At 35.5% G+C, this 23,552-nt stretch overlaps 1 protein-coding gene and 4 non-coding genes across 5 annotated transcripts in view; all 5 read left to right on the forward strand.

Annotated features, from left to right (window-relative positions):
• Positions 1-22,777, forward strand: part of LOC117117177 (chromodomain-helicase-DNA-binding protein 8-like) — a 35,448-nt gene extending 12,671 nt beyond the window's left edge. The window contains exons 14-39 of the mRNA XM_033261396.1: positions 435-594; positions 1,195-1,396; positions 1,897-1,973; positions 2,665-2,783; positions 2,993-3,178; positions 3,572-3,862; positions 4,899-5,213; positions 5,649-5,760; positions 6,153-6,309; positions 7,089-7,178; positions 7,653-7,753; positions 8,731-8,845; positions 9,859-9,925; positions 10,260-10,335; positions 11,106-11,233; positions 12,128-12,204; positions 12,373-12,587; positions 13,463-13,679; positions 14,265-14,688; positions 15,773-15,934; positions 16,292-16,370; positions 16,954-17,132; positions 17,475-17,568; positions 18,214-18,374; positions 19,194-19,430; positions 19,922-22,777. Coding sequence (XP_033117287.1) covers positions 435-594; positions 1,195-1,396; positions 1,897-1,973; positions 2,665-2,783; positions 2,993-3,178; positions 3,572-3,862; positions 4,899-5,213; positions 5,649-5,760; positions 6,153-6,309; positions 7,089-7,178; positions 7,653-7,753; positions 8,731-8,845; positions 9,859-9,925; positions 10,260-10,335; positions 11,106-11,233; positions 12,128-12,204; positions 12,373-12,587; positions 13,463-13,679; positions 14,265-14,688; positions 15,773-15,934; positions 16,292-16,370; positions 16,954-17,132; positions 17,475-17,568; positions 18,214-18,374; positions 19,194-19,430; positions 19,922-20,860 — 4,980 coding nt within the window. The 3' untranslated portion in view covers positions 20,861-22,777. The remainder of the gene's footprint in view (positions 1-434; positions 595-1,194; positions 1,397-1,896; positions 1,974-2,664; positions 2,784-2,992; positions 3,179-3,571; positions 3,863-4,898; positions 5,214-5,648; positions 5,761-6,152; positions 6,310-7,088; positions 7,179-7,652; positions 7,754-8,730; positions 8,846-9,858; positions 9,926-10,259; positions 10,336-11,105; positions 11,234-12,127; positions 12,205-12,372; positions 12,588-13,462; positions 13,680-14,264; positions 14,689-15,772; positions 15,935-16,291; positions 16,371-16,953; positions 17,133-17,474; positions 17,569-18,213; positions 18,375-19,193; positions 19,431-19,921) is intronic.
• Positions 6,723-6,829, forward strand: LOC117117248. The gene has a single exon (XR_004446876.1). It is a non-coding gene; the product is annotated as a small nucleolar RNA U6-53/MBII-28 (small nucleolar RNA).
• On the forward strand, positions 9,164-9,270 carry LOC117117249. Its single transcript, XR_004446877.1, has one exon. It is a non-coding gene; the product is annotated as a small nucleolar RNA U6-53/MBII-28 (small nucleolar RNA).
• LOC117117250 lies at positions 11,874-11,980 on the forward strand. The gene has a single exon (XR_004446878.1). It is a non-coding gene; the product is annotated as a small nucleolar RNA U6-53/MBII-28 (small nucleolar RNA).
• On the forward strand, positions 15,207-15,314 carry LOC117117251. Its single transcript, XR_004446879.1, has one exon. It is a non-coding gene; the product is annotated as a small nucleolar RNA U6-53/MBII-28 (small nucleolar RNA).
• Positions 22,778-23,552: the final 775 nt, after the last annotated feature.

The raw sequence follows: 23,552 nt of genomic DNA on the forward strand, positions 1-23,552 counted from the left end.
ATATTAACATCAATTATTAAAAACATGTTAATTGTTCTCGGAATGATGTTTGTTTCAAGACGGATCTGATTTTATGATTATTACATATCTTGCACTGACTGAGAACAGAATGATATTCATAATGTAGTTTATCTATAACGATTGTCATAATCATTAGAATAATGATGAAAAAGTATCAATACATACTTCAAACATAGAAATACACGTCATTGTGTTCTGAATTTAGTATTTCAATCAATAAATCATTAATTTATATGGCACACCTGTAGGGATGGGTGGATAGTCTTCAGAAATATCAGTTTGAACATGATATTTGCCTGTTTATACAACAACAAGTAGCAAAAATATTGAAAAATACCAGTACTGCCCACTTGGTGATGATTCATATGAAGAGTGTAAAATTAATATTTTTTAATTCTTCGATTCTTTGTCAGGTGGAGCTCACCAACATTCAGAAGAAGTACTACCGTGCGATTCTCGAGAAGAACTTCAATTTTCTCTGCAAAGGAAGCAGCAGTACTGCGAATGTACCGAACCTCATGAACACCATGATGGAACTAAGGAAGTGCTGTAATCACCCATTTCTCATTAAAGGTAGGCCAGTGTTTCCTAAGAAACTTTATACAAGTGTCGTTTATTATGATTACTATCATTAAATTTTATGTTGTTTTCATTAATCCTATTTATAATATTACTATATAAAGATTACATTGAGGACTATGGACATTGATCCATAACAGATCACCCTCTAAAATAATGGAACAGTCTACATTTCTATACTAGCCATTATGTGTGTCCATTTCTTAGAGACTTGTTTTTCCTGTGGTTGTTCTTATAGGTTATATTACTCTTTATTTTAATATTGTCATAAATATTGTAATATATTAATTTTTTATTTATATTTATTATGGTTCTGGACAACCATACAAAAGAAGGCATTAAAATAGACATTCATCAATAAGATAAAATAACATAGTAAATGTATAATATAATAAATATTCTGTATGAATAATGATGGAATTAGTTTATGTAAGATAGTGTAGAGGTTAGTCCTCTTGAAGCAAATAAACAACATAAACTAAGAACTGGAACTAAAACCTGATACTTAAGCTTGTACTTAAGTTGCATCATTCAAAGTCAAATATGCAGCACTGTAAATTTTTACAACATTAACTTTTGTCTGTCTGTGTAAAGGTGCTGAGCAGCAGATCATGGCAAACTTCCATCCAGCCGACAGCCCTCAGCGTCACCTCCTTGCCATGATACAGTCGGCCGGTAAGCTCGTTCTCATTGACAAGCTCCTGCCTAAACTCAAGGAGGGTGGACACAAAGTACTTATCTTCTCTCAGATGGTCAGATGTCTGGACATTCTGGAAGATTACTTAATGCAGAAAAGGTATAGCAATGGACTTTATATATGGTCATGATGTGATGTCATCATGACCATATTAGGCATGTCACTTGTTTTTGTCAAATAAAATTTGATAATCTGTACAGGGGGCGTGGCTTAACACATGAACTGTCCTTGGATGATGAGTTATTCTGGCGTGTTAGATTCTGATTCTAACTGATTTTCACAAGAGAATACTGACAAGGAAACTGTGCCCTATCTACAGTAGGGGGTGCACATGGTGTATCTCCCAAAAAGCTTACATACCCAGTCACCACCCCCATCCCCCCCCCTCATTATAAATGTTCAAAGCTCAAAATATATCACCTTATTTTGCGAGCCAGTGCCCTCTCTCACTTAATCATCGAGTCCCCCCCCCCCCCCTTTCCCCTTTTTTATTTTAAGTAAATCATAATAAAACTATTTGAAATTATGTGTCATGTTGAGCAAGGTTTTTTAAGTAGAATATTGGTTAATAATATAATTTGTCTATATTAACCTCATAGGTATCCCTTTGAAAGAATAGACGGACGTGTTCGAGGAAATCTACGACAGTCGGCCATTGATAGATTCTCAAAACCAGGTAAGTGCTTAAAAGATTGAAGGTGATTTGCAGTGGCAGTGATTTAGAGGATGAAAGATGAACTAGCGAAAGAATCCTTGACCCGAGAGAACAGTTTTTAGAGGCAGATATATATATATATATATATACTGTCTACTCTATGCAGTTATATGTTACAGATACTTTGGATTTCCATATATGGGTGTAATATGATGTCATCGTACCCATATGTGGGCAAGTCACAAGTTTGTATCATAACACTATAGTTTAACCAGAGCTTTAAGGCATCTGATTTGGGGCATGTTCAGTGCTTGCAATGATGTAAAAATGACTGTCATCAGATGGGGTAATCTTGCTTGCTGACAATCTTCACCAACGCTGAGTTTGCACAGAACACAATTCAATTTTAGATGAAATACTAGATGATATTTTAAATCTAGTATTTGAATGTTGATAGCATGCAAAATCTTACCAAAATTTTTTTTTTAAATAGATGAATAAAATTTAGTGAATGCACTAGTAGTGTGTACTTTTACATTTATGCATTTGTAACTTTTACTACATTTATGTATTTGTAAAGTTTACAAATACATTTCATAGTGTTGCCTATAGCAAATCATAAACTAAGCATCAATGAAGTATTGTAGATGAAATTCCCCTGTTTCCAGGCACGGTATTGTACCTGATCATTCTCTATTTCTGCCTTCTATAGATTCTGATAGGTTTGTGTTCTTGCTATGTACTCGTGCTGGAGGTCTTGGCATCAATTTAACAGCAGCTGATACCGTGATTATATTTGATTCTGATTGGAATCCACAGAATGATTTGCAGGTTAGTTGTATTGTTTACTTCATTTGGGCTTTTTATAGGTCACCGAAGTGCTCCTATTATTGCCTAGTTCACACTTGCGACTCATAACTGAAGCAAGTCATGTTTTTCACTCACGCTGTTTTTAAACACTTTGATATTTTCATGCCAGATTGAAAACAAGATATGATTACTGGCCTGATTCTCTGAAAATGATCATTCTTTTGTTCCAGGCCCAGGCAAGATGTCATCGCATAGGACAGAAGAAGTCGGTCAAGGTGTACAGACTGATCACTCGCAATTCCTACGAACGTGAAATGTTTGATAAGGCCAGCATGAAGCTAGGCTTGGATAAAGCCGTGTTGCAGTCCATGCGTGGCACGGGTGCAGATAAGGACAAAGACACAGTTGGCACCAGTGTAAGCAAAATTATTATTTTTTATTTATCTTTAAAAATGTTTTCAGGTACAAAGGCTAAAGATTGCCAATAGTAAATTTAATCACTGTCTTGTAGTGTAAAAGAAGCTGTGATCCCTTTCACAACACACTCTACACAAATGTCTTTATGATGCTTAAAGAGTTAATTTTTTTTTGTGAGGAAAATCCTGTCAGTTGTCAGGACTTGAACCAGGACCCTTTAATTAGAAGGCAAGCATCTTAATCATTGTGTTACACCCCCCACTCCATCCATTCTTTAATAATTATTGTTCAGCAGGGATAGTATTCAACTTCATTTCTTTTTTAAAAAATGAAACAGTCAATATGTATTGAATGTAATTCACAAAGTTTAATAGATGATGATATCATTTCAGCAACAACCATTCTCCAAACAAGAAATTGAAGAACTTTTGCGCAAGGGTGCTTATGGCGCCCTCATGGAGGATAATGATGCAGGCAGCAAATTCTGCGAGGAAGACATCGACATGATCTTGCAGAGAAGAACCAAAGTCATACAGCTTGAGATGGGTATTAAAGGGTCTTCGTTTGCTAAGGCGAGTTTTTCGTCTTCCGCTGATCGTTCGGACATCAATCTGGACGATCCAGACTTCTGGATGAAGTGGGCTAAGAGAGCTGATCTTGACACGAATGAACTCCAGACAAGGGCAAGTAGAAATTATTGCTGATAAATATTGTCTATATTGTCATAACTAGTCTCTGGGCCATATATCATTAATCCAATCAACACAGTACATAAATATTTTTTTATTTCTATTCTATTCTATTCTAGTGCTTGTAATTGCCTGTTTTTTCTTTCTTTCTTTCTTTTATTGTTTATCCTGGGGGACTGCTCAGGGATAAAATCCCTGGTCCTCGCAGATCCCAGCAAAGAAAATAACAAACTGAGAAACATTTCATAACAAACAGAGAAACATTTCATAACATTTCATAACTGTTCAGCATTTGTATGTGTGCTTTGATCGACAGTGCATTACCATGTGCTCATTTTAGTGTTTTTAATATATATGTTTTTTTAAGTAAATAAATATTTGAAGGTTAAAGTATCTAGAACCAAGGTGGGAACCACTGCCCTCTAGTCGTTCTTTCGTAGGTGTTCTCTGGGGCCAGCGGGCTGGGAACTGCCAGTTTCCACTGAGGGCTAATTTCTCGTCTCTGCCACTGTGAACTGTTTACTATTGTCTTTTATTTGTATGTATTCAGAATCTCAAATGATCAAGTTGCTACTAGGTGGATTAGCCTTACAAAACATAGTTTCAATAAATCAGCAAATAAATCCATACTCTATCCAGACTATAAAATTTTATTTGACAAAAAGCTGTTGTATGCCCTTATATAGTCCAGATGTCTATATATGGTCATGATGTGATGTGACCAATGACCATATTTTGAGCATGTCGCATGTTTTTGTCAAATAAAATTTGATAGCCTGGAGGGCTTAAGAAAAGCTATTATTATTATATATAGTTTCTTCTGTGATGAGTTATTCTGGCGTGTTAGATTCTGATTTCTAATGAATTTAACTTATGAATACTGATGAAGAAGTGATGCATTTTTTTTTGTAATATGACTTGGATAATTTTTACTTATGCTTTTATGTTTGTATGTCTCTTTGAAATGTTTATTTTTAGTAATTGATAGTCTGGACAGGGTTTAATATTAAACTTGTGTCATTTATTGCAGGATCAAAGGGCAAAGATCATTGATACCCCACGACAGCGCAAACAGACAAGACGTTTTGGCGAGAATGAGGACATGGTGGAGTTCACGTCCAGCGAGAGCGAGAACGAAGACCAAGTGCAGCCCACAAAAGCGACTAGAACAAGACGACAACATCAACCGTCAATTGCACAGACCGGCTGGACACGACTGGAATGTTTCCGGGTGGAGAAGGGTCTGTTGACGTTTGGCTGGGGTCGTTGGGATGACCTTCTTACTAATACACGCTTCAAGCGAAGGCTTCAACGGAAGGATGTGGAAGCCATATCAAGAACAATGGTGAGGAAATGCTTGCTAATAATGGTAGCGCCACTTGTCGTAATATACACATACCTTCGCTTCATGCCTTGTTCTTCTTAAACTATGACCAATGAATTATACTTGTTCTCAGAATGATGTTTGTTTCAAGACGGATCTGAATTTATGATTATTACATATCTTACACTGACTGAGAACAGGACGACATTGATTCAAAATGCTGCAAGACTCTTCTGTGATTTTCTTCGCTATTGGTTCTTGCACCATTGCTAACTATTCAAAGTATAAAATTTAGGAAAGTTGCATAATTCTTATACTACTACAATTTAATGAATTATTATTTTTTACATGTTGAAGTTTTTAAAGGTACACTGTGTGCGGGAAAATAGGAACCCCTAAAAAATTGAATTAAAATGTAGAATTGCTCCTTTAAATTGCTGTTTATCTTTTTTACAGTTGGTTTATTGTTTGAAGCATTATAAAGGGGATGAGAACATCAAAAGCTTTATCTGGGATCTCATCACACCGCTAGTAGATGGTGTTGTCAAAGATTACAGAAATCACAAAGGTTAGTAAGCATTAAATTGCTGGTACTTCATCTGAATGAAATATAAAATTGCACATTAAATTACAAGAACAAATAAAAAAAAGAAAATAAAAAGGATTTAACAAAAGTAAATTTTAGTGTTGGTTTCTGAAAAATACTAAGCTCGTAGACAAAAAGATTTATTTTATACATCCTAACTTTTCATCTGGTTCTATCCAAGATACTTAAAATGGTAATGTTTGAGGACTTTTACATGCATGGGTGTACTTGTTTATAGAGTGATGTTTGTTTCAAGATCAATCTGATTTTATGTTAATTATTTACTCTTCAACTTTATAGAGAACTTATACATATAGAATTGATAAAGCATGCTTCTAACAAAAACTTATGTCTAGTTATGCTTCTATTTGTAGGTCTGTCTGCACCAGTTCCACGAGGCCGCAAGGGAAAGAAACGAAAGGAAGAACAAATCAACAAAGTGAACTATGATAGGGACTTCAAGGGTAAAGATCCTGAGGAACTGTTAACCGACCAGGGATATAAAAACCACTTGAAAAGACATTGCAATAAGTAAGTCCATGCACAGCTGGATAAATCAACTTAAGGAAAACTAGCTTTGGCCAAATTGCGTTCCATAATCTACTCGATGAGGTGACCTTAACATTCGTGCATGTGCAGATGACTTTTAGTGACGTCATTACGTTCTACGTTCTACCCTCGTCGTGCAATCAAAAGCTTCCTAATGACGTGACGCTAGAACATATTCACTGATGCCTTGACCATACTACGTCCTCTGCACAATATAGATTTGACCAAATTGCATCCTAGAATCCAGGCGACCGCAAGAATTCAACGTTCTCGCATGCGTAGATGAATTTATGTGAAGTCATTACGTTCTGTGTCCCTTCCGTCATCGAGCATTCAAAAGCTTCCTACTATCTATATAATAATATTTCATGGTGACTTATTAAGTAAACTGTGTTGTGAAATGATGATTTGCCATGCTAATACTGAGGGTCCACACAGCTTGTCTGTGCTGGGACTCAATGAGTTGAAATCTGTCTTCTACAGATCTTATTATCTGATCACAGCAAGACTAAGTACTGATACATGTATCAAGTAATAAAGACAATAATAACAGTAAAGATAATGATAATCAATATTATAACAGTAATGATGACTAATATTTATGTTATATAAATTTTGTTGCATTGATTTGGTTTTGTTTTTATCCTTAAAGCAAGATGTTATAAAGATAATTTTGTTGGTCGGAGGCACAACATTATTTTCCCAGGCCTGTGAGTGAGTACACCAACAAAGATTTATTGTGTTTTTGTTTTTGTTAACAGAGTGTTGCTTCGAGTCCGATTGCTCTACTATCTGAAGCAAGAAGTAATAGGGGACTTGAATGACAAGATAGCTGACAACACACCAGCTCAGTAAGCTATGTTATGTTACGAAGTGTCAATTCATTTTATTCATTATCGCTTGAGAGTACAAAACAAGCTGGGGGGGGGGGTGGGGATCCCAAGTACGTGTAAGCTTTTATAATACATACACAATGATGATCTCAATATGACAATTAATATTTTATGGTGTACTTTTTTCAAAAAGAGGGAGCCACAAACAAAATTGCCTTGTTCTCTTATAATATATGACCAATAAGCCTAATGATATATTAATCATATTAAATTATTGAATTATTATTATAAAACTATTGTATAATATATTCATAATACTGTGTACAAGATAATCAACCAGTGGTTTTATCTCAAAAACCATATTGTTACGCATCGTGTACCAAAGGTTTCATTATTATTTTGTTATAGTTATTATACAAATATACCTGTGTAGAGTGTATTTACAAACAAAATCTTGACATTTATAAATGTAAAATTCAAAATTCTTTACAGTGAACTACCAATTCCAATACCAGTACCAGAAGGAGATCGTCCAGCTATGTGGTGGGATGAGGAATGTGACCGGTCGTTGTTAGTAGGCGTCTACAAGCACGGTAAGGATTTTCAAAATCATTGAAAAGCAATATGTACAGGAGAAGATTCTGGTTAATGTCGATTGTATTCAGCTTTGTTGTAATGATTATATTTAGGCAATGTTTAATTAACCGGTAGTATACCTATTTGTTCACTAAGCATTTTTATGATGATTAGTGAGGGTTCACACCAACCCTAACTATAAGGATAGGTAAATTTGTGTTTCAGCCAGCAAAATTAACACTTAGTTATCTTTATGATCATTGGTATTATGACATCACCATCACCACCATTGTATAATATTTTTTTGCTCTTTAAGTCCTGTTCAGACTATCAAATTTTATTTGACAAAAACATGTGACATGCCTAAATATGGTCATGATGACATCACATCATGACCATATATAGGCACATCATGACTATATATGGGCATACAACAGTTTTTTTGTCAAAGAAAATTTGATAGTCTGGATAGAGCTTTAGGCAGGATTTTTTTTATACCTTGTTTAGCAAACCCGCCGATTGCAAATATTTATGATTTTGATTAAAATTAAAATTATATTTTTGGCCAATTAGCACACCCGCTGCCAAGAAAAAGTGGAAATTTCAGAAAAAAATAAAAGTTTTTCTTTATTTTTATTACGCCCTCCGCTGCCTTGAAATCTCTAAAGATAAGATATGTATATTTCTTCTTAATTATATAAATTTGAAGCATTTAACCATCCTATTTTACATTCAGCAATAATATTTTATTTTTATTTTCTCCTCTGTCTGTATGATTTTGGCAAAACTATTTGCTATGAGAATTAAATAAATAAAATAAAAATAAATAAGAAAACAAAATTTAATTTTCATTTTTATTCCGCCCACCTTCAATAATCTTTAAAAAAATAAGTATGCAAAACAAAGTATAAAAAATGTCTTGCCTTATCTTAAACATGTGTAAATAACATTTTATTAATATATATTTTGATGTTAATCTGTGCATTTTACCTAGGCTATGAAAAGTACTTCCAGATGCGAAACGATTCTGGTTTGTGCTTCTTAGACAGGTGTGGACCACCTGATCAAGCGGCCCTAGCTAAAGAAGCCAACGATGATATGGTAGATGGGTAAGCACCATCAACACATTTATATTAAATACATGGACATCATCTATTTTGAGAATAATTACTTGGATAAATGGAAAAATTGCCAATGCCATGAAGTGAGAACTGCCTGTAAAAAAAAAAAAAATAATAAAAAATAATAATAATAATCAAATAGCAGCATGTATGTTATGCACTCCCAAATGTAAATCCAAATTCCCTCAGAGATCATGGTCATGATCGGATTCACATGCGAATGTGTACCAGTCTGCTGCAAAAGGACTGTTCCATTGTTTTTTCTAGGGGTGTTTCCATTATAATAGGGTTTATGTACTGGCTTCTGTGAAATGATGATTTGCCATGCTAATACTGAGGGTCCACACAGCTTGTCTGTGCTGGGACTCATTGAGTTGAAATCTGTCTTCTACAGATCTCATTATCTGATCACAACAAATTAATACTGATTATGATTTGACTGAATGAAAACATATAAGATAATAAAGGCAACAATAAAAAATAATGATGATAATGAAAGTAATGTGAATGAAAATTATGTTAATGTGAACAGTAGTAACAATGGCTTTATTATTAATGATGGTAACTATTGGTGGTAAATAGTGAGTAATGGTAGATTGTGGTGAAGCTGTAACTTTGTGGTTAAGGTGCCAATCTTCTAATACCAGAATCCTATGTTCAAGCTCTATTTCACTCTTATTGCTTTACACTTAAGCCAGGTTTACGTAGAATCGCTACACGGTCGCTACAGCGTTTTCACTACAATCCTTGCACTGCGTAGCTGTCCCCGACGCAATCGGGAACGCTTCCCGATTCAACTGACCAATCAGCATCGCCAGAGGAGTCAGCGATAGCGTGTAGCGATTTTTAATGGAAACCGAGCTTTACAGAGACATATTTATAATGTAATCTATTTTTGTAGCAAAGTGATTATAATATTATTGTGAATATGTTTTAAATGCTATGTTAATTTTTGCATGATCGTCTTTACCAGCAAAAGTAATTTTTATATGTAATTACAGAGCATTAGATGTTGAAGGTGAAGATGGTATGTGTGCCCAATCTGGAATGAAGGGTGACAATGAATATGTAAGTGTATTTGTTAATTACCTTTATTTAGGTTGGGTAAGGTAGGGTAGGAGAATATCCTGTATACTCGCAGTGTTATTATGCTGAATTGCATATGGGCATGATCCATGACTACCTAGCAGTTGTAAAGAGGCATTTATAGCTGCTTCATTCCACAATGACACAATGACAGGGGCTGAATGAGCCATTGCGTTGGAAACTCCCTACACTTCCATTCCAAAAGGCCAAAAATATAATGTTATTTTTATTTGAAGTTATATTATCTAGGGGTTGTTGGTTCGCAAAACAAGGTACAATAAAATTCTTACCACAGCATGTTGATATTTTTTTAAAGGATGAATCAATGTCACCTGCAAGTACACGAGCTTGCTCACCTATTCCGAAACACTTCAAAGCAGATTTATCCACAGGTAAATGTTATACCCCTATTAATAAATATAGTAAATTACTGAATGAACAGTAACAACCAATCAAACTGAGTAAAAAGTGTGTTTATAGTGTCATAGAAAGATAGTTGACTTAAAACTTTTTTTTGTTCCTCATAACTTAATATTCTATGTGATATATTATGATCATGAATTAAAAAAAAAAAAAAACAATATATGGAATTCCACATAAAATATCTTTTTTGAATGATTGCTATATTCACGAGTGGAGTTAAAAAATATTAATGTTATTATATACAGGTCTCCCTCTAATTAAAGACCACTTTTGGGACCAAGGTTTTAATGGTCTTCAGTAGCATTGGCCATTATTTAGAAAAATTATTCTCATTAATAAAAAGATAGATGTGCATGCAAAAAGTGGTGTTTAATTAGAGTTGGTCTTTAATTGGAGGGCTCTTTACAGCTACGGTCAGCAACCTTTTACCCGTAGGACCCAAAATAATTTGCCATACTTTCCCATGACACAAGCCCTCCAGTTACCAACCCTTTGGAAATGTTGTCTTAAAAACCAGATATGCATCATAATATATTGAAACACTGTAGTGTCTCGTAACAACATTCGGTTGTGGAGAATGGCACAAGAACCCTGCAATTCTATTTCGGTTGTTCTTCGATTAACTCTGGTTCTTCTGTCAGAAAATTGCTGAGTTTTTACGAAGACAACCGTTATTATCCTGGTCATTGGTTTTTACACCTATAAAAACATAAAACTCTCTTTATTTGTGCTGTTGCAGAATCACTTGAACCAGGTAAATATCCATTCCCATCGGCACCTGATTTGAATACCAGGTTACGTCGTCTTGTCACAGCCTATCAAAGAAATTACAAAAAGATGGAATTGAAGAGAGCAAAACGAGAACGAGTGAGTAAAAAAATACTGGGTTTTTTTTAATGCAATATTGAAAGTATCTAAGTAATTGCTAACTAAACAAGACCTTGGGTTAATATTTTTACCGAGGTTTATCCTCAATTTACCCTTCGGTCTCGGATTGATCACTAATATAACCTTTGGATGACCTTTAATTAATTCTATTTGAATTGTTGCATGATCTTGATTGACCATTTGATTATATCAGTTAAAATTCGATTTGATTTGGGGTTCCAAGTTGAAAGAAATCCCTTCCGGGGAGATTTGGTTAAATGAACTTTCTTAACATATTTAATTTTATTTTGCTGCGCATGGCAATACCTGTTGGCACTGACTTCCATGAGAAAATTGATAATGGAGTAGTAAAAACATACAAATAATTAATGAATTTGCGAGAGATAAGTTATTTTCCGAGAGGTTCTTGCTTGCTTGCGGGAGTGCCGTCGAGGAGCCCCAATTTTCGGGAGACTTGGTACCCCTGTTTATCTACCCTAGGCTTGTAATATATTTAGTTATCCCATGCTATATGGACAGTCAAACTTCCTTACAATAAGTTGTAAAATGTTACTGTTTTGAGGTAAGCTGCAGCAATTTTAAAGTGATTGTTTTGTGTCTTGTACCTCCTGAGTTTGCTTTGAAATGATGATTTGCCATGCTAATACTGAGGGTCCACACAGCTTGTCTGTGCTGGGACTCAATGAGTTGAAATCTGTCTTCTACAGATCTCATTATCTGATCACAGCAAGACTAAGTACTGATACATGTATCAAGTAATAAAGACAATAATAACAGTAAAGATAATGATAATCATTATAACAGTAACAATGACTAACATTTATATTATGTAAATTTTGTTGTATTGATTTGGTTTCATTTTTATCCTTAAAGCGAGAACAAGTTAAGAAAGAACGTGTTCAAGAGGCCATGAAACAGAAGATGATTCGTAAACAAGAGAGTGCTCAAAAGTAAGTTTATATAGACAGTAATTCACTGTGTTGAAAAATAAGTTTTCACTACGACAACATGGCAGATAGGGCAAAAGTTCATGTTATTAATCTCCTGACACAAGGACTGTTGGAGTAACATATTAATTTTACTGTTACCTCTAGTAAAGGTGTTGATCTTTCTTCCAGATGGTCACGAAGAGAAGAGGCAGACTTTTATCGAATTCTTGCTGCCTTTGGTGTTGAGTACGACCAGTCTACTGGCACTTTTGACTGGAATACCTTCAAGAAACTTGCCAAGTTGGAAAGGAAGAAGAACGAAAGGATGGTGGAATATTATCATCACTTCCGAGCCATGTGCCTCAGAGTGTGCAATCGACTTCAAGAGATACCAAAAGAGCTCTGTGAGTTGAAACCGGAAGCACTAATGCCCTGTCCAGGCAAAAATATGTGATGTGCCTAAATATGGTTATGATGACATCACATCATGACCATATATAGGCACATCATGACCATATATAGGCACATCATGACTATATATGGGCATGCAACAGTTTTTGATTATCTGGACAGAGCTTAGGATAATAGGAGGCTTTAACTTGTGTGAAGACAGTCATCTGTGATTGCAGATGTTTTTGCTAGTGGAAGATTCAGGAATTTTGAAATAGAGGGAACCCAGGGAGGGAATATTACAGATGTTTGCTTCGGACTCCATGGTATTTTAGTGTTGAGAGAGCAGCTTAGTCGACTAAACTGGTGGTAGCCACTGTGTGTGCACTGAACCGTGGAGATCTCTAGGTCCCTGGTTCAATTCCCATCACTGCTCTCCTTGTGTTTCAGCTGGAGGGCTGAAGTGCAAGTTACGATAGCGCAGCGGTCTTGATGAGATGGTTAAGCCGTTGGTCCTGTGTGCATTATGGCCCATGTGCACGTTAAAGAACGCAGTACACTCTTCGGAAAAGAGTAGGGGTTCCTGCCCAATCACTACCAGGAGGACCCCGCTGGAAATAAGTCTTCTTCAGACTTTCGTGGGTTGTCCTTGGTGTTTACAACAAATACATCCATCCATCCATCTAGTGTTGCTGTATTCCATTTGTCCATCATACGGAGGCAGTAGACACTTTGCTATCATCGTAAATTTGTAAGTGTAAGAAAATTGGGTGTTAGAATAATTCCAGTTGGAGGAATAAGAATAATAAATATCATAATAATTGCATTCTCTTCAGTTTAAATGATTGATTGATGACAATGGCTTTCGGAATTCTTTCTTTCCCTACAGATAATGGACCAAGTCCAGACTTTGTTATAGAACAAATCTCTGAAGAGCGGGCTAATAAATGTTTACACCGAATTGACCTCCTTCTGAAGGTACGCAATGAAGTTCTACACCATCCGAAACTGGAGGAACGACTGAAGTTTTGTAAACGTAGTATGGAGTTGCCAGAATGGTGGGAGCTAGGCAAACATGACCATGATCTTATAGTGGGTGTAGCCAGGTAAGAGATTTTCAAGGTGCAACAAAGATGTGACATTACGATCTGTCCAGACTATCAAATTTTCTTTGAAAAAAACTGTTGTATGCCCATATATTGTCATGACGTGCCTATATATGGTCATGATGTGCCCATATATGGTCATGATGTGCCTATATATGGTCATGATGTGATGTCATCATGACCATATTTGTCAAACAAAATTTGATAGTCTGGATAAGGCTTTAGTGCCTATCATATGATTGAAATCAATTCTTGTTTCACATAGTAAAACATATTTTTGGCTTGGAGGAAAATACTGATCGTAGAGCTGTTGCTTGACATCTAATCCTTGGATGCTGAATTCAAATCGTGTTAAGTCCTGAATGTTGTGCTCTCAGGCATTCCCCAAGCCTTGTAGTGAGACTCATTCTGAAATAATAAACCATCTTGTAGTTTCAAGTGTTCATGATTATGTCAAAGGTCAAGGTATTTCTATAGTGTTGTTGTGATGAACTAATATTTACAAGATGGCATATTTCTGCATTTGGCTTTTGGATTAGAATATGTAAATAATTTTTGTTTACATATATAATTGGTGTATTTCAGATATGGAGTGAATAGGATGGAATCACAACAGCAAATGATGAGCGACCCTGATTTATCCTTCTTTGAACTCAAAGATAAGTACCCACAATCCTCGGTGTTCACAGGGGTTCCAAACTCAGTGAACTCTGGTTCCAATTCAATGACAGATATACCTCAGTCTAGTGAAGACATGCCTCTAGAGAGCACCCACAATGCAATGCTGGCACAAAGAATTGAAAATAGGAACGATAGAACTGTGAAATCAGAAACTAAGTTAAAGGCAGAGGATGGCCAGCCAATGACCTCTGACCCACATTTGAAAGATTCGAGCAATAGTGCAATTGAAACAGAGGAGAATGAAAGCAAGATTATGAACGGTGATGAAACAAACCAAGAGGGTGGCCAATGGAACCCACATCTTATCTATGCAATTCGTTGGCCTAAAGTGAGTTCAGAATTTTTCTTTTCTCAATATTTTGTTATATATCACATTGTATGAACCATTAGTCTACATAAATTCTTTGTTATATATTTGTATTGTGCATTTTTTTGAGGTGGGTTTTTTCCTCATAAGGTTTTGTGCCATATCTAATGTTTTGGATTTGCAGGTAGGCAAAGTGCGGCCTGCGAGCCACTTGCGGCCCATACAACTATTTTTTGCGACCCTAAATCCCTTGAGTGCAGGCCGCCTATAAACATTGGCAAGAAATCCCCTTGTGTTTACAGCCTGAAGATTATCAATATTAAAAGCAATTGTAAAAAGAGTGCATATATGTTTGATCTGGAAATGTCAACGTTTATGTGTGCTAGTGTTAAATAATAAAATTTGTCCCTCCGAACCAATTTTATTCCTATCCCTGTTTTAGTTCATTATTATTCTACATTCATGAATTAAATTTTTAATGAGGTGGCATAGACTAGTGTTGTCAATAAATTTGATAGTATTTTTGTCATGACTTGTGCTGTGCATGGTGATTTGCCATGCTAATACTGAATGTCCACACAGCTGGTCTGTGCTGGGACTCAATGAGTTGAAATCTGTCTTCTACAGATCTCATTATCTGATCACAGCAGAACTCAGTACTGATAGGATTGAATATAAAATAATAAAATTATTAAATGTTAAAGACAATGACTATGTGAATATATTTATGAAATAATAAAAATAATATTAAACAATAAAAACTTTTGCATATCAAAAAAAAAATGTGTAAAAATCTATAATAGTATTGATTTGTTCTCTTGTTGCAATTCGAGCTTGGACTCAATCAGAAATGTTTATATGAACCAAAAGTGATACGCTAAATTTATTTATATTTTATTTTTATTAAAAGGATTGAATTACCAATTGCAATTTGAGATTGGCCACAATCAGAAATGTTTATTTAATCGATAATTGTTATGTTAAATTTATTTATATTTTATTTTTATTAAAAGGATTGAGTTACCAATTGCAATTTAAGAGTTGTTGCAATCAGAAATGTTTATATGAACGATAATTGATATGTTGAATTTAATTTTATTAAAAGGATCGAGTTATCGTTCATCGTCTGGAACAATTGTGTCACTTGGTGCTAAAGGGAATGTGGCCAGGCCGAAGGCATCGAGTCAATCCGGATGTAGCGTTTGGTCAAGACATGGCGTCAGTGTTGGCAGCAGCAGCCAATGCTAAGATCAATACAGAGGGCAAGGTTAGTTGCGATTCATCTTCGTTCGCTGCCATGCGGTACAACACAGATCTTCTCTATTTGCTACAACTAGTTTTAAAGGGCGTCCAAAGTTACATGTAATAATACAACAAACATCGTAAATTTATTTTTAGATTTTTACAAAACTTTCTGAACTGGCACTTGAGTGTGTTGGTGTAGTTAAGGCCCTTGCAGCGTCACAAGCTAAATAATGTTCTCCACAAAAGAATAGCTTCTAGGTGCAAGTATTCAAGTCCCTGGCCTGTATCTGCAACACTAGTGGTAGTGAATTTAAGTACTAAAAATGTGCTAGTATTTCTAAATACAACACATGAATAAAGATGTTTAAATCATTTTCAGACGTTAGAAGAGATTGCCCAGCTGTTACACAAAAAGAGAAGAAGGAAAAGAAAATTGGAAATGCAAGCAGCTGAAAAAGGTAAATACCAAGTTTACACACAAACCTTACTAACAATTGTAACTCCATGTTCATGTGTTCTGTTTGTTGACTGCTTACAAATTACTTCTTTAAATGATGAATTTATTCCTGGCGTGTTAGATCTGATAAACATGAAAGTTAGTTGTGAATTGCTGATAAAGAAGTGATTTGTCTACTTGTTGACTCAGATGAAACTTTGTGTTCTCAAATGGTTGTTCCAAGATTTAGAAAAGGGTTGACACAGGATTTGCCTGTAGTTTGGGAAATCTGTGTCATTGGTATATTTATGTGCATATAAATGTTAAGAGTAGTCTGCAAAAGTGAAAATTATCACCCCAATCAAGATTTGAACCCAGGCTTTGTCTGTTAAGCTGACTATTTTACCAATTAGGCCACCGCTTCTTCTTTAGGAATTCTGATTTAAGTCATCTGATTTTACTTTTTTGTATATACATTAAAAAGTGATATTCTAATGTCATACAGTGTATTTGTTAAATAAAAGTTTCCAAGAATTATCAGGATTTAAAAATTATATGAATTCTTCATGTTTGTTAATGTCTTAAGTGATGTTTTTCAATTTTAGCAAAATTAGCAGCCATTTTACAAGCAGCAGAAGGTGGAGATATGGCGCTTGATTTATCTCAGGGACTCAGCGCTGCAAAGTACTTGCTCAAGGGTACTGAAATGCTCACAGATGAAGTAGGAGCCGAAGGCCACAAGAAGAAGAAACGACACAAAGACAAACATAAGAGAAAATCAGAGGTGAATTAACTAAAGTCCTGTTCACACTATCAAATTCTATTTGGCAAAAACATGTGACATGCCTAAATATGGTCATGATGACATCACATCATGACCATATATAGGCACATCATGACCATATATAGGCACATCATGACTAAATATGGGCATACAGCATTTTTTTGTCACAGAAAATGCGATAATTGGATTCAGTGTGAATACACCTTTGCTGTTGAACTTTGACCTATATGTCCAGATTGTTGTTATCAAACTTGAATTTTTTTATTCTCCCAAAATTAAAACCAACCTCAAAAAATGCATATCAACACTTTATACAAATAAAGTATGGTTTTGTTTTTCCAGGATACGGGTGAAGAAAAGCATCATCATAAGAGGAAGAAGAAAAAACATAAACACAATGAAGATGTGTTCTTATCCCCAAGTAAACTTGGAGATGGTTAGTACAAAATTCATGTACTGATTTCTTGTCTATTCTTGGTTTATCATCCATAAGATCCAAAAAAGTGCCCAGAATTGTTAAACAATCACCACCCAATCTATCTATCCATCCATCTTCCCACTGGCCCATTTGTTGATCCATCCATCAGCCCACCAATCCACCAACCCACCTGTCAATTTATCCATCTTGGTTTATACTACATACAGTAGAACCCCCTCCTTTAGGCCACCCATATTAAGGGGAACATTTTGCTACCAATGAAATATCCAGGAGTCTTGAAATACAGGGAGAGGGATGATGGGGGAACCGGTAAATTTGGGGAGGGTTGATGATTAGGTTAGGGGGTGCTAGCTTGCAAAATAAGTTTATTTTTAACTAGCTGAACATAATTTTTTTCTTTGAGCATTTTCTGAGTCTGGGGGAGGGAAAGTTTTTTTTGGTGGGGATGCAAACCTTCCCCTCCCCCCTCCCCCATTTAAAACTACAGGCTAACAAAGGTGTCCGCTTAATAGCGTTCTGTAGTTGGTGCATAGTAAATAGTGTCTCATAACCAACACTAAAATGTTGATTTTGAATCTGGTATTTTATAATTTGTAGTTGTGGGTTAAATTAAGCATTTGTTTTATACTTTCTCTGTCCCAGATGACCCCGTAGCAGTAGTGAATCCAACATCAGGCGAATTCCTGAGTGGTTCCATAGCACCTTTGAAAAAGGACCTGGAAGCATTCCTGGAGCAACATCCGGATTATCAGGTGTTCTACCCACCTGTGGAGCATGATTCATATGATGCAGTTACTGAACAAGTAAGCTTTTCTTCTATTTATTCCAAAATTGTTTATTCAATAAAAAAGTAAATTCAGGGGGAGGATTCAAGAGTCGGGATGAAATGATAGCTTGATTATTACTTCTTTATATGATGAATTTATTCAGGCGTGTTAGAACTGATTCACCATGAAATTACAATTTGAATTCTGATAAAGAAGCGAATACCGTAATTAAAAATACTTAATAATAGATGGTTCAATCACTATCATGTTAGCAATGAATCAATTTGTGTAATTTGTATGTATAGATCCTTAGTGAAAAGCATGAAAAGAAATCAGATAGTTAAATCAGATAGCTCTTGGGGGAAACATGGATTGCCTTTTCGAATTTTCTGAATGTTTTACTGTATTGTTATGATAAAAAAAAAAAAAGGCGAAATAAATGAAATGAAATAAAATCACTCTTATGTTAGCAATGAATCAATTTGTGTAACTTGTATGTATAGGTCCTTAGTGAAAAGCATGAAAAGAAATCAGATAGTTAAATCACTCTTATGTTAGCAATGAATGAATTTGTGTAATTTGTATGTATAAGTCCTTAGTGAAAAGCATGAAAAGAAATCAGATAGTTAAATCATTCTTATGTTAGCAATGAATGAATTTGTGTTATTTGTATGTATAGATCCTTAGTGAAAAGCATGAAAAGAAATCAGATAGTTAAATCACTCTTATGTTAGCAATGAATGAATTTGTGTAATTTGTATGTATAGATCCTTAGTGAAAAGCATGGAAAGAAATCAGATAGTTAAATCACTCTTATGTTAGCAATGAATGAATTTGTGTTATTTGTATGTATAGGTCCTTAATGAAAAGCATGAAAAGAAGTCAGAAAAGAAGAAGAGCAAACGACTACGCAATCCAGACAAATTAGTCCTCTCAAAGTTGACAGGCGAGGAGAGAATTGGCATAATTCACCGACCAACCAATCAAGTGATGGCGGGCAAATACTGCCCCACATTGCACACGCTCACAGAATGGTTGAATAGGAACCCAGAATTTGATGTCAGGCATGAATGGGAAGAATTGGTCAAAACAGTAAGCATTGTTTATTATTTTTACATGATAAAATGGTATATTTATATGATAAAACATGGTGCCATTTCTCCATTGTGAAATCCCCTTGGAAGTAATAGAATGGTCCAATCCTGCTGTGATCAGTGGTGGCTCCAGAAATTTGTTGACAAGGGGGCCTGGATTGTCTGACTTAGGGGTCCGAACCAAGGGGCCAAACAGAGCCTTGGTCGTGGTCAAGGAATGAAAAAAATCTCTGGTAGGGTTCACAGGGAGAGTTTTTATGGCCTAGTCTGATACAAATTTTGCTTTTAGACACACAATATTAGATATTGGCAATCAACATAACGTTATTAATTTTTGTATTTTTGTGCCGACCTCGCACGACAAGGGGGTGCGGGTGGGGGTCCAGACCTGTCTGATTTACATTACCTAGTACTTAAAGCTTAGTCCCTAGAATACTGAAGTTAGATATGGACATTCTAATATTTATCCTGTTATCTGGTGTTCTTTAGGTTGGTCTTCCAGAAGAGTTGTATGACAGAATCCAGGCCAAACCCCTTCCAAAAGATGAGGCAATCTCGGAACCAAAACTGGAGTCAAACTTGGGTGACATTGGCTCAACTGCATCAGAACTTTCTAGTCATAAACTCTCATTGCAAGTTGGCTCCTCTGGGCTAGGAGGTCTGTCGTTTACCGGAGATCTTTCTAATCTTGGCGAACTAGGCTTCAACCAAGTCCTGGATCTTCAGTCATCATCAATAACAGATCAAGTGGATGATGAGGGTAACATGCTTGACATCCAAGGCATTGAAACTGAAATTGCTAATGATGGCAACAGCGAGCTAATTAATAGTGACCTTGATGTCCCGACATCCTCGTTGGACTCTGGAGTCTCACCATACATGTTGCCAACAACATCTGTTGGAATGTTCTACTCTCCATTTCTTCCTGGTCAAGGATTACAGCAGCTGGAACAGGACTCGACAGTTGCCAGTCTTGAATCGACGGGCAATGGATCAGCAGCCAGCACTGAAAGAACAGAAAGTGACGAAGATGAAGATGCTGAGAATGATGATGAGGAAGATGAAGAGGATGAAGAAGATGCAGATGATGATGAAGATGACATAGATGAAGAAGCAGATGATGATGATGATGAAGTAGATGATGGTCCAGATTCAGAGATTGATGATTATGAAGAAAGGATTGAAGATGATGATGATGAGGAAGATATGCAAATGTACTCAGCTGCAGTAGATGAGGAGGAAGAGGATGATGACGATGTCAACGATATGGAAGACTTTGAAGATATGGAGGAAGAAGATGATGATGCAGCAGATGAGACTGGTGTTGAAGAAGAAGATATTGATGATTTTGGAGACTTTGAAGAAGAGGTTGAGGAAGATGAAGATGGTAATGACAGCCCCGACTCTGAACAAGACATGCAGTTTTGAAAAGGCATAAAGCACAACTTAAGTATGGAGTCAAAACCCAGTCATAAGGTCTTTTATGGTACAGTTGCAGCTGCGGTTGAATTGACACCTGTCCATGCATGTGATTTTCACCTTTCATTTTTGAAGTAGTAGAATTGAGTGAAGTGAATGTGCATCTGAAATAATGGTGCTATTTGATAGCAGTAGTTGAGAAGGCAGATTTGCAAAAACAAGATTTGATGCTCTCTGACTGCGAACAGACAGAGAAGCAGTAACACTTTGTCAGTGTTATGATACTGGCAAAACAGTGCAATATTGCTTAGAATAATTAAATATTAAACATGGGCTGTCAATTTATATTTAAACTAAAAAAAAAAAAGAAGCTTGACTATTCTCCTTATGTGGGTGCGAATGTGTGTGTGGCTTTTTTCCCTATAATTTTTAATATTAATTTTTTTAACGGAATAACTTTTGAACTAGATCATGGCTGACTGAATTTATTTAGAAGCAAAACAATGTTATGTTACCATGGTTGCCAATAATGCACTCAGTGTTAATTATTTATAAAGAATATTAATTGAAATAGCTAATTAAACATCTGAAAATTAAAACAAACTAGCTTCTAATTATATAATTTACCTAAAAGGTAAAATAGAGATAAGTAGTTCATATATCTGTGTATTACTTTTTTTTTTCCCCACTCATAACCAGTCACATTGCATTCTAAAATAATGAGTACAAAATTCATGAAGGCTACATGCTCTAGATAAACTAATAAATATACACTATAATTCTTAAGACACCTTTGATAGTAATGGAACAATCCAATCTTGAATTGGCATTATGATGTAATCATTCCTGATGATGTAATCATCCTCATTCTCTTTTCACACAAGGCAGTTAATAAAATTCTCATACTTTCATTAGCTTTTGGGAGGGTCATATTAGTATCCATGTACTAAAATACACAGACAGATTCAGGTGGGGGTGGGCCACACCCTCCATCTTTAAAAATTTCCTCCCCCTCTATTTTGAATTCCTGGATCTACCACTGATATTGTTCATCAGTAGTGGGACTAAAGATAATTTTGAGCAGCAGTAATTGCTTGTTCATTTATGATGCATTTAATAAGCAGTCTTATAAGTCACCTGTGTATGTGATATTCAGTTGCTTTATAATAATGTTTTTTTATTGAGTAGTAGTTAGTTACTAGGTATATTTATAGCAGTTGTCAATCTCTGTAAAATGGTTTGTAACTGTTTGCTGGTGCATGATACATGTTTATTTTATTTCATCCCAGTGTTGTAAAAATCTTCATCTGTAAAAAAAGATACCTTGTACAAAAATATATCCATTTGATAAAAGAAAAACTTTTTCAAGGCAAGGGCCTTGTTAGTAGTAATACGTATTGTCATCGCACAGAAACCGACACTCATATTTGCCAGGTTAAATATCACTGATAAAATGCATAGCCTGTGTTATTGTGTTTAGCCAGTCATCCACAAAAATATTGGAAAGTTTATTAAGCTTAGGGAAGAAGTTTGAAGGTACAGCCATACAGTAATAATAAGGCACAATGACTGACTAGACAGCATTGTCAATTTCTGTTGTATCATTTAATTTATTGGGACTGGAAGTCAGTCGTGCATTAATTTCAGGAAGGTTAAAAATGTTAGCCTGTGTATTTTCTTGCCTGTAACCTTGTGGTTTCCTTAACCAAGAAATATTGTGTTGCAGGTGACCAGCCTTATCCATGTGTTTATTGACTGGAATGCATAACAGTTAAAACACTTCACCATGCATTGAGTGATATTGAATAAAAAAAAGTACTGTATAACTTAATTTCATTATGTTGGTTTAATGTACTGACTGTCCAAATACTATACTTCAATTGAATACAAACCAAGTGATATTGAATAAAAAAAATTATAACTTAATTTCATGATCGTACATATTTTTGTGTCCTAAATAAAAATAAATCTATTTTCTCTTCTTTTGAGAGCTGCAGACAATCACAACAATAATACAGGAATTCACAAAACAGTAAAAATGTGGAGTTCATTGAGGAGGTTGAGGAGAACAAAAACCAGTGTACTGTTGCTAAATGTTAAACAGAGTTCGTTGTGGAGTGGAGGTTGAGGGGATCAAAAACCAGTGGACTGTTGCTAAATGTTAAACAGAGTTCTTTGTGGAGTGGAGGTTGAGGGAAACAAAAACCAGTGTACTGTTGCTAAATTGAGTAATTATAAGAATGAGACAGTATTGTATACTTTAGTACAGAGAAGCCATAATACAATAATTTTAATCATAACTTTGGCAATACTAAGTTTATTCCAGAAAAATGATCCATCAGTTTAGAGCTTATAATGTGGATAATGTGAATACATCTCCCTGAATATAGTACAGTACTGTATTCTTGTTTTGGTCACTGATGATGGTTTGGCATGGCAAGCCGCTTGGATTACATAATTAACCTACTGTTGTCGAGGGCTTGCTACCTGTTGTCCAAGGGGATGCTCCACGACCCTAGCAACAATGCTTAGTGGTTAACATGCTTGCCTTCTAATCCTGCAGGAAGATCCCTGAGCCTCATAAAGCATCATCAAGAAGGCCCCCTGAATATCACCTAACCTTATACACTGGAAGGGTTACCCTCAATGACTATGGTAAAAAAAAATACCAACACTGTTGGGCCTTTAGTGAAATGGTCCA

This window comes from Anneissia japonica, unplaced genomic scaffold, assembly GCF_011630105.1.
Source record: "Anneissia japonica isolate Jap-2015-1 unplaced genomic scaffold, ASM1163010v1 scaffold287835_len3118868_cov185, whole genome shotgun sequence".
NCBI classification, from domain to species: domain Eukaryota; kingdom Metazoa; phylum Echinodermata; class Crinoidea; order Comatulida; family Comatulidae; genus Anneissia; species Anneissia japonica.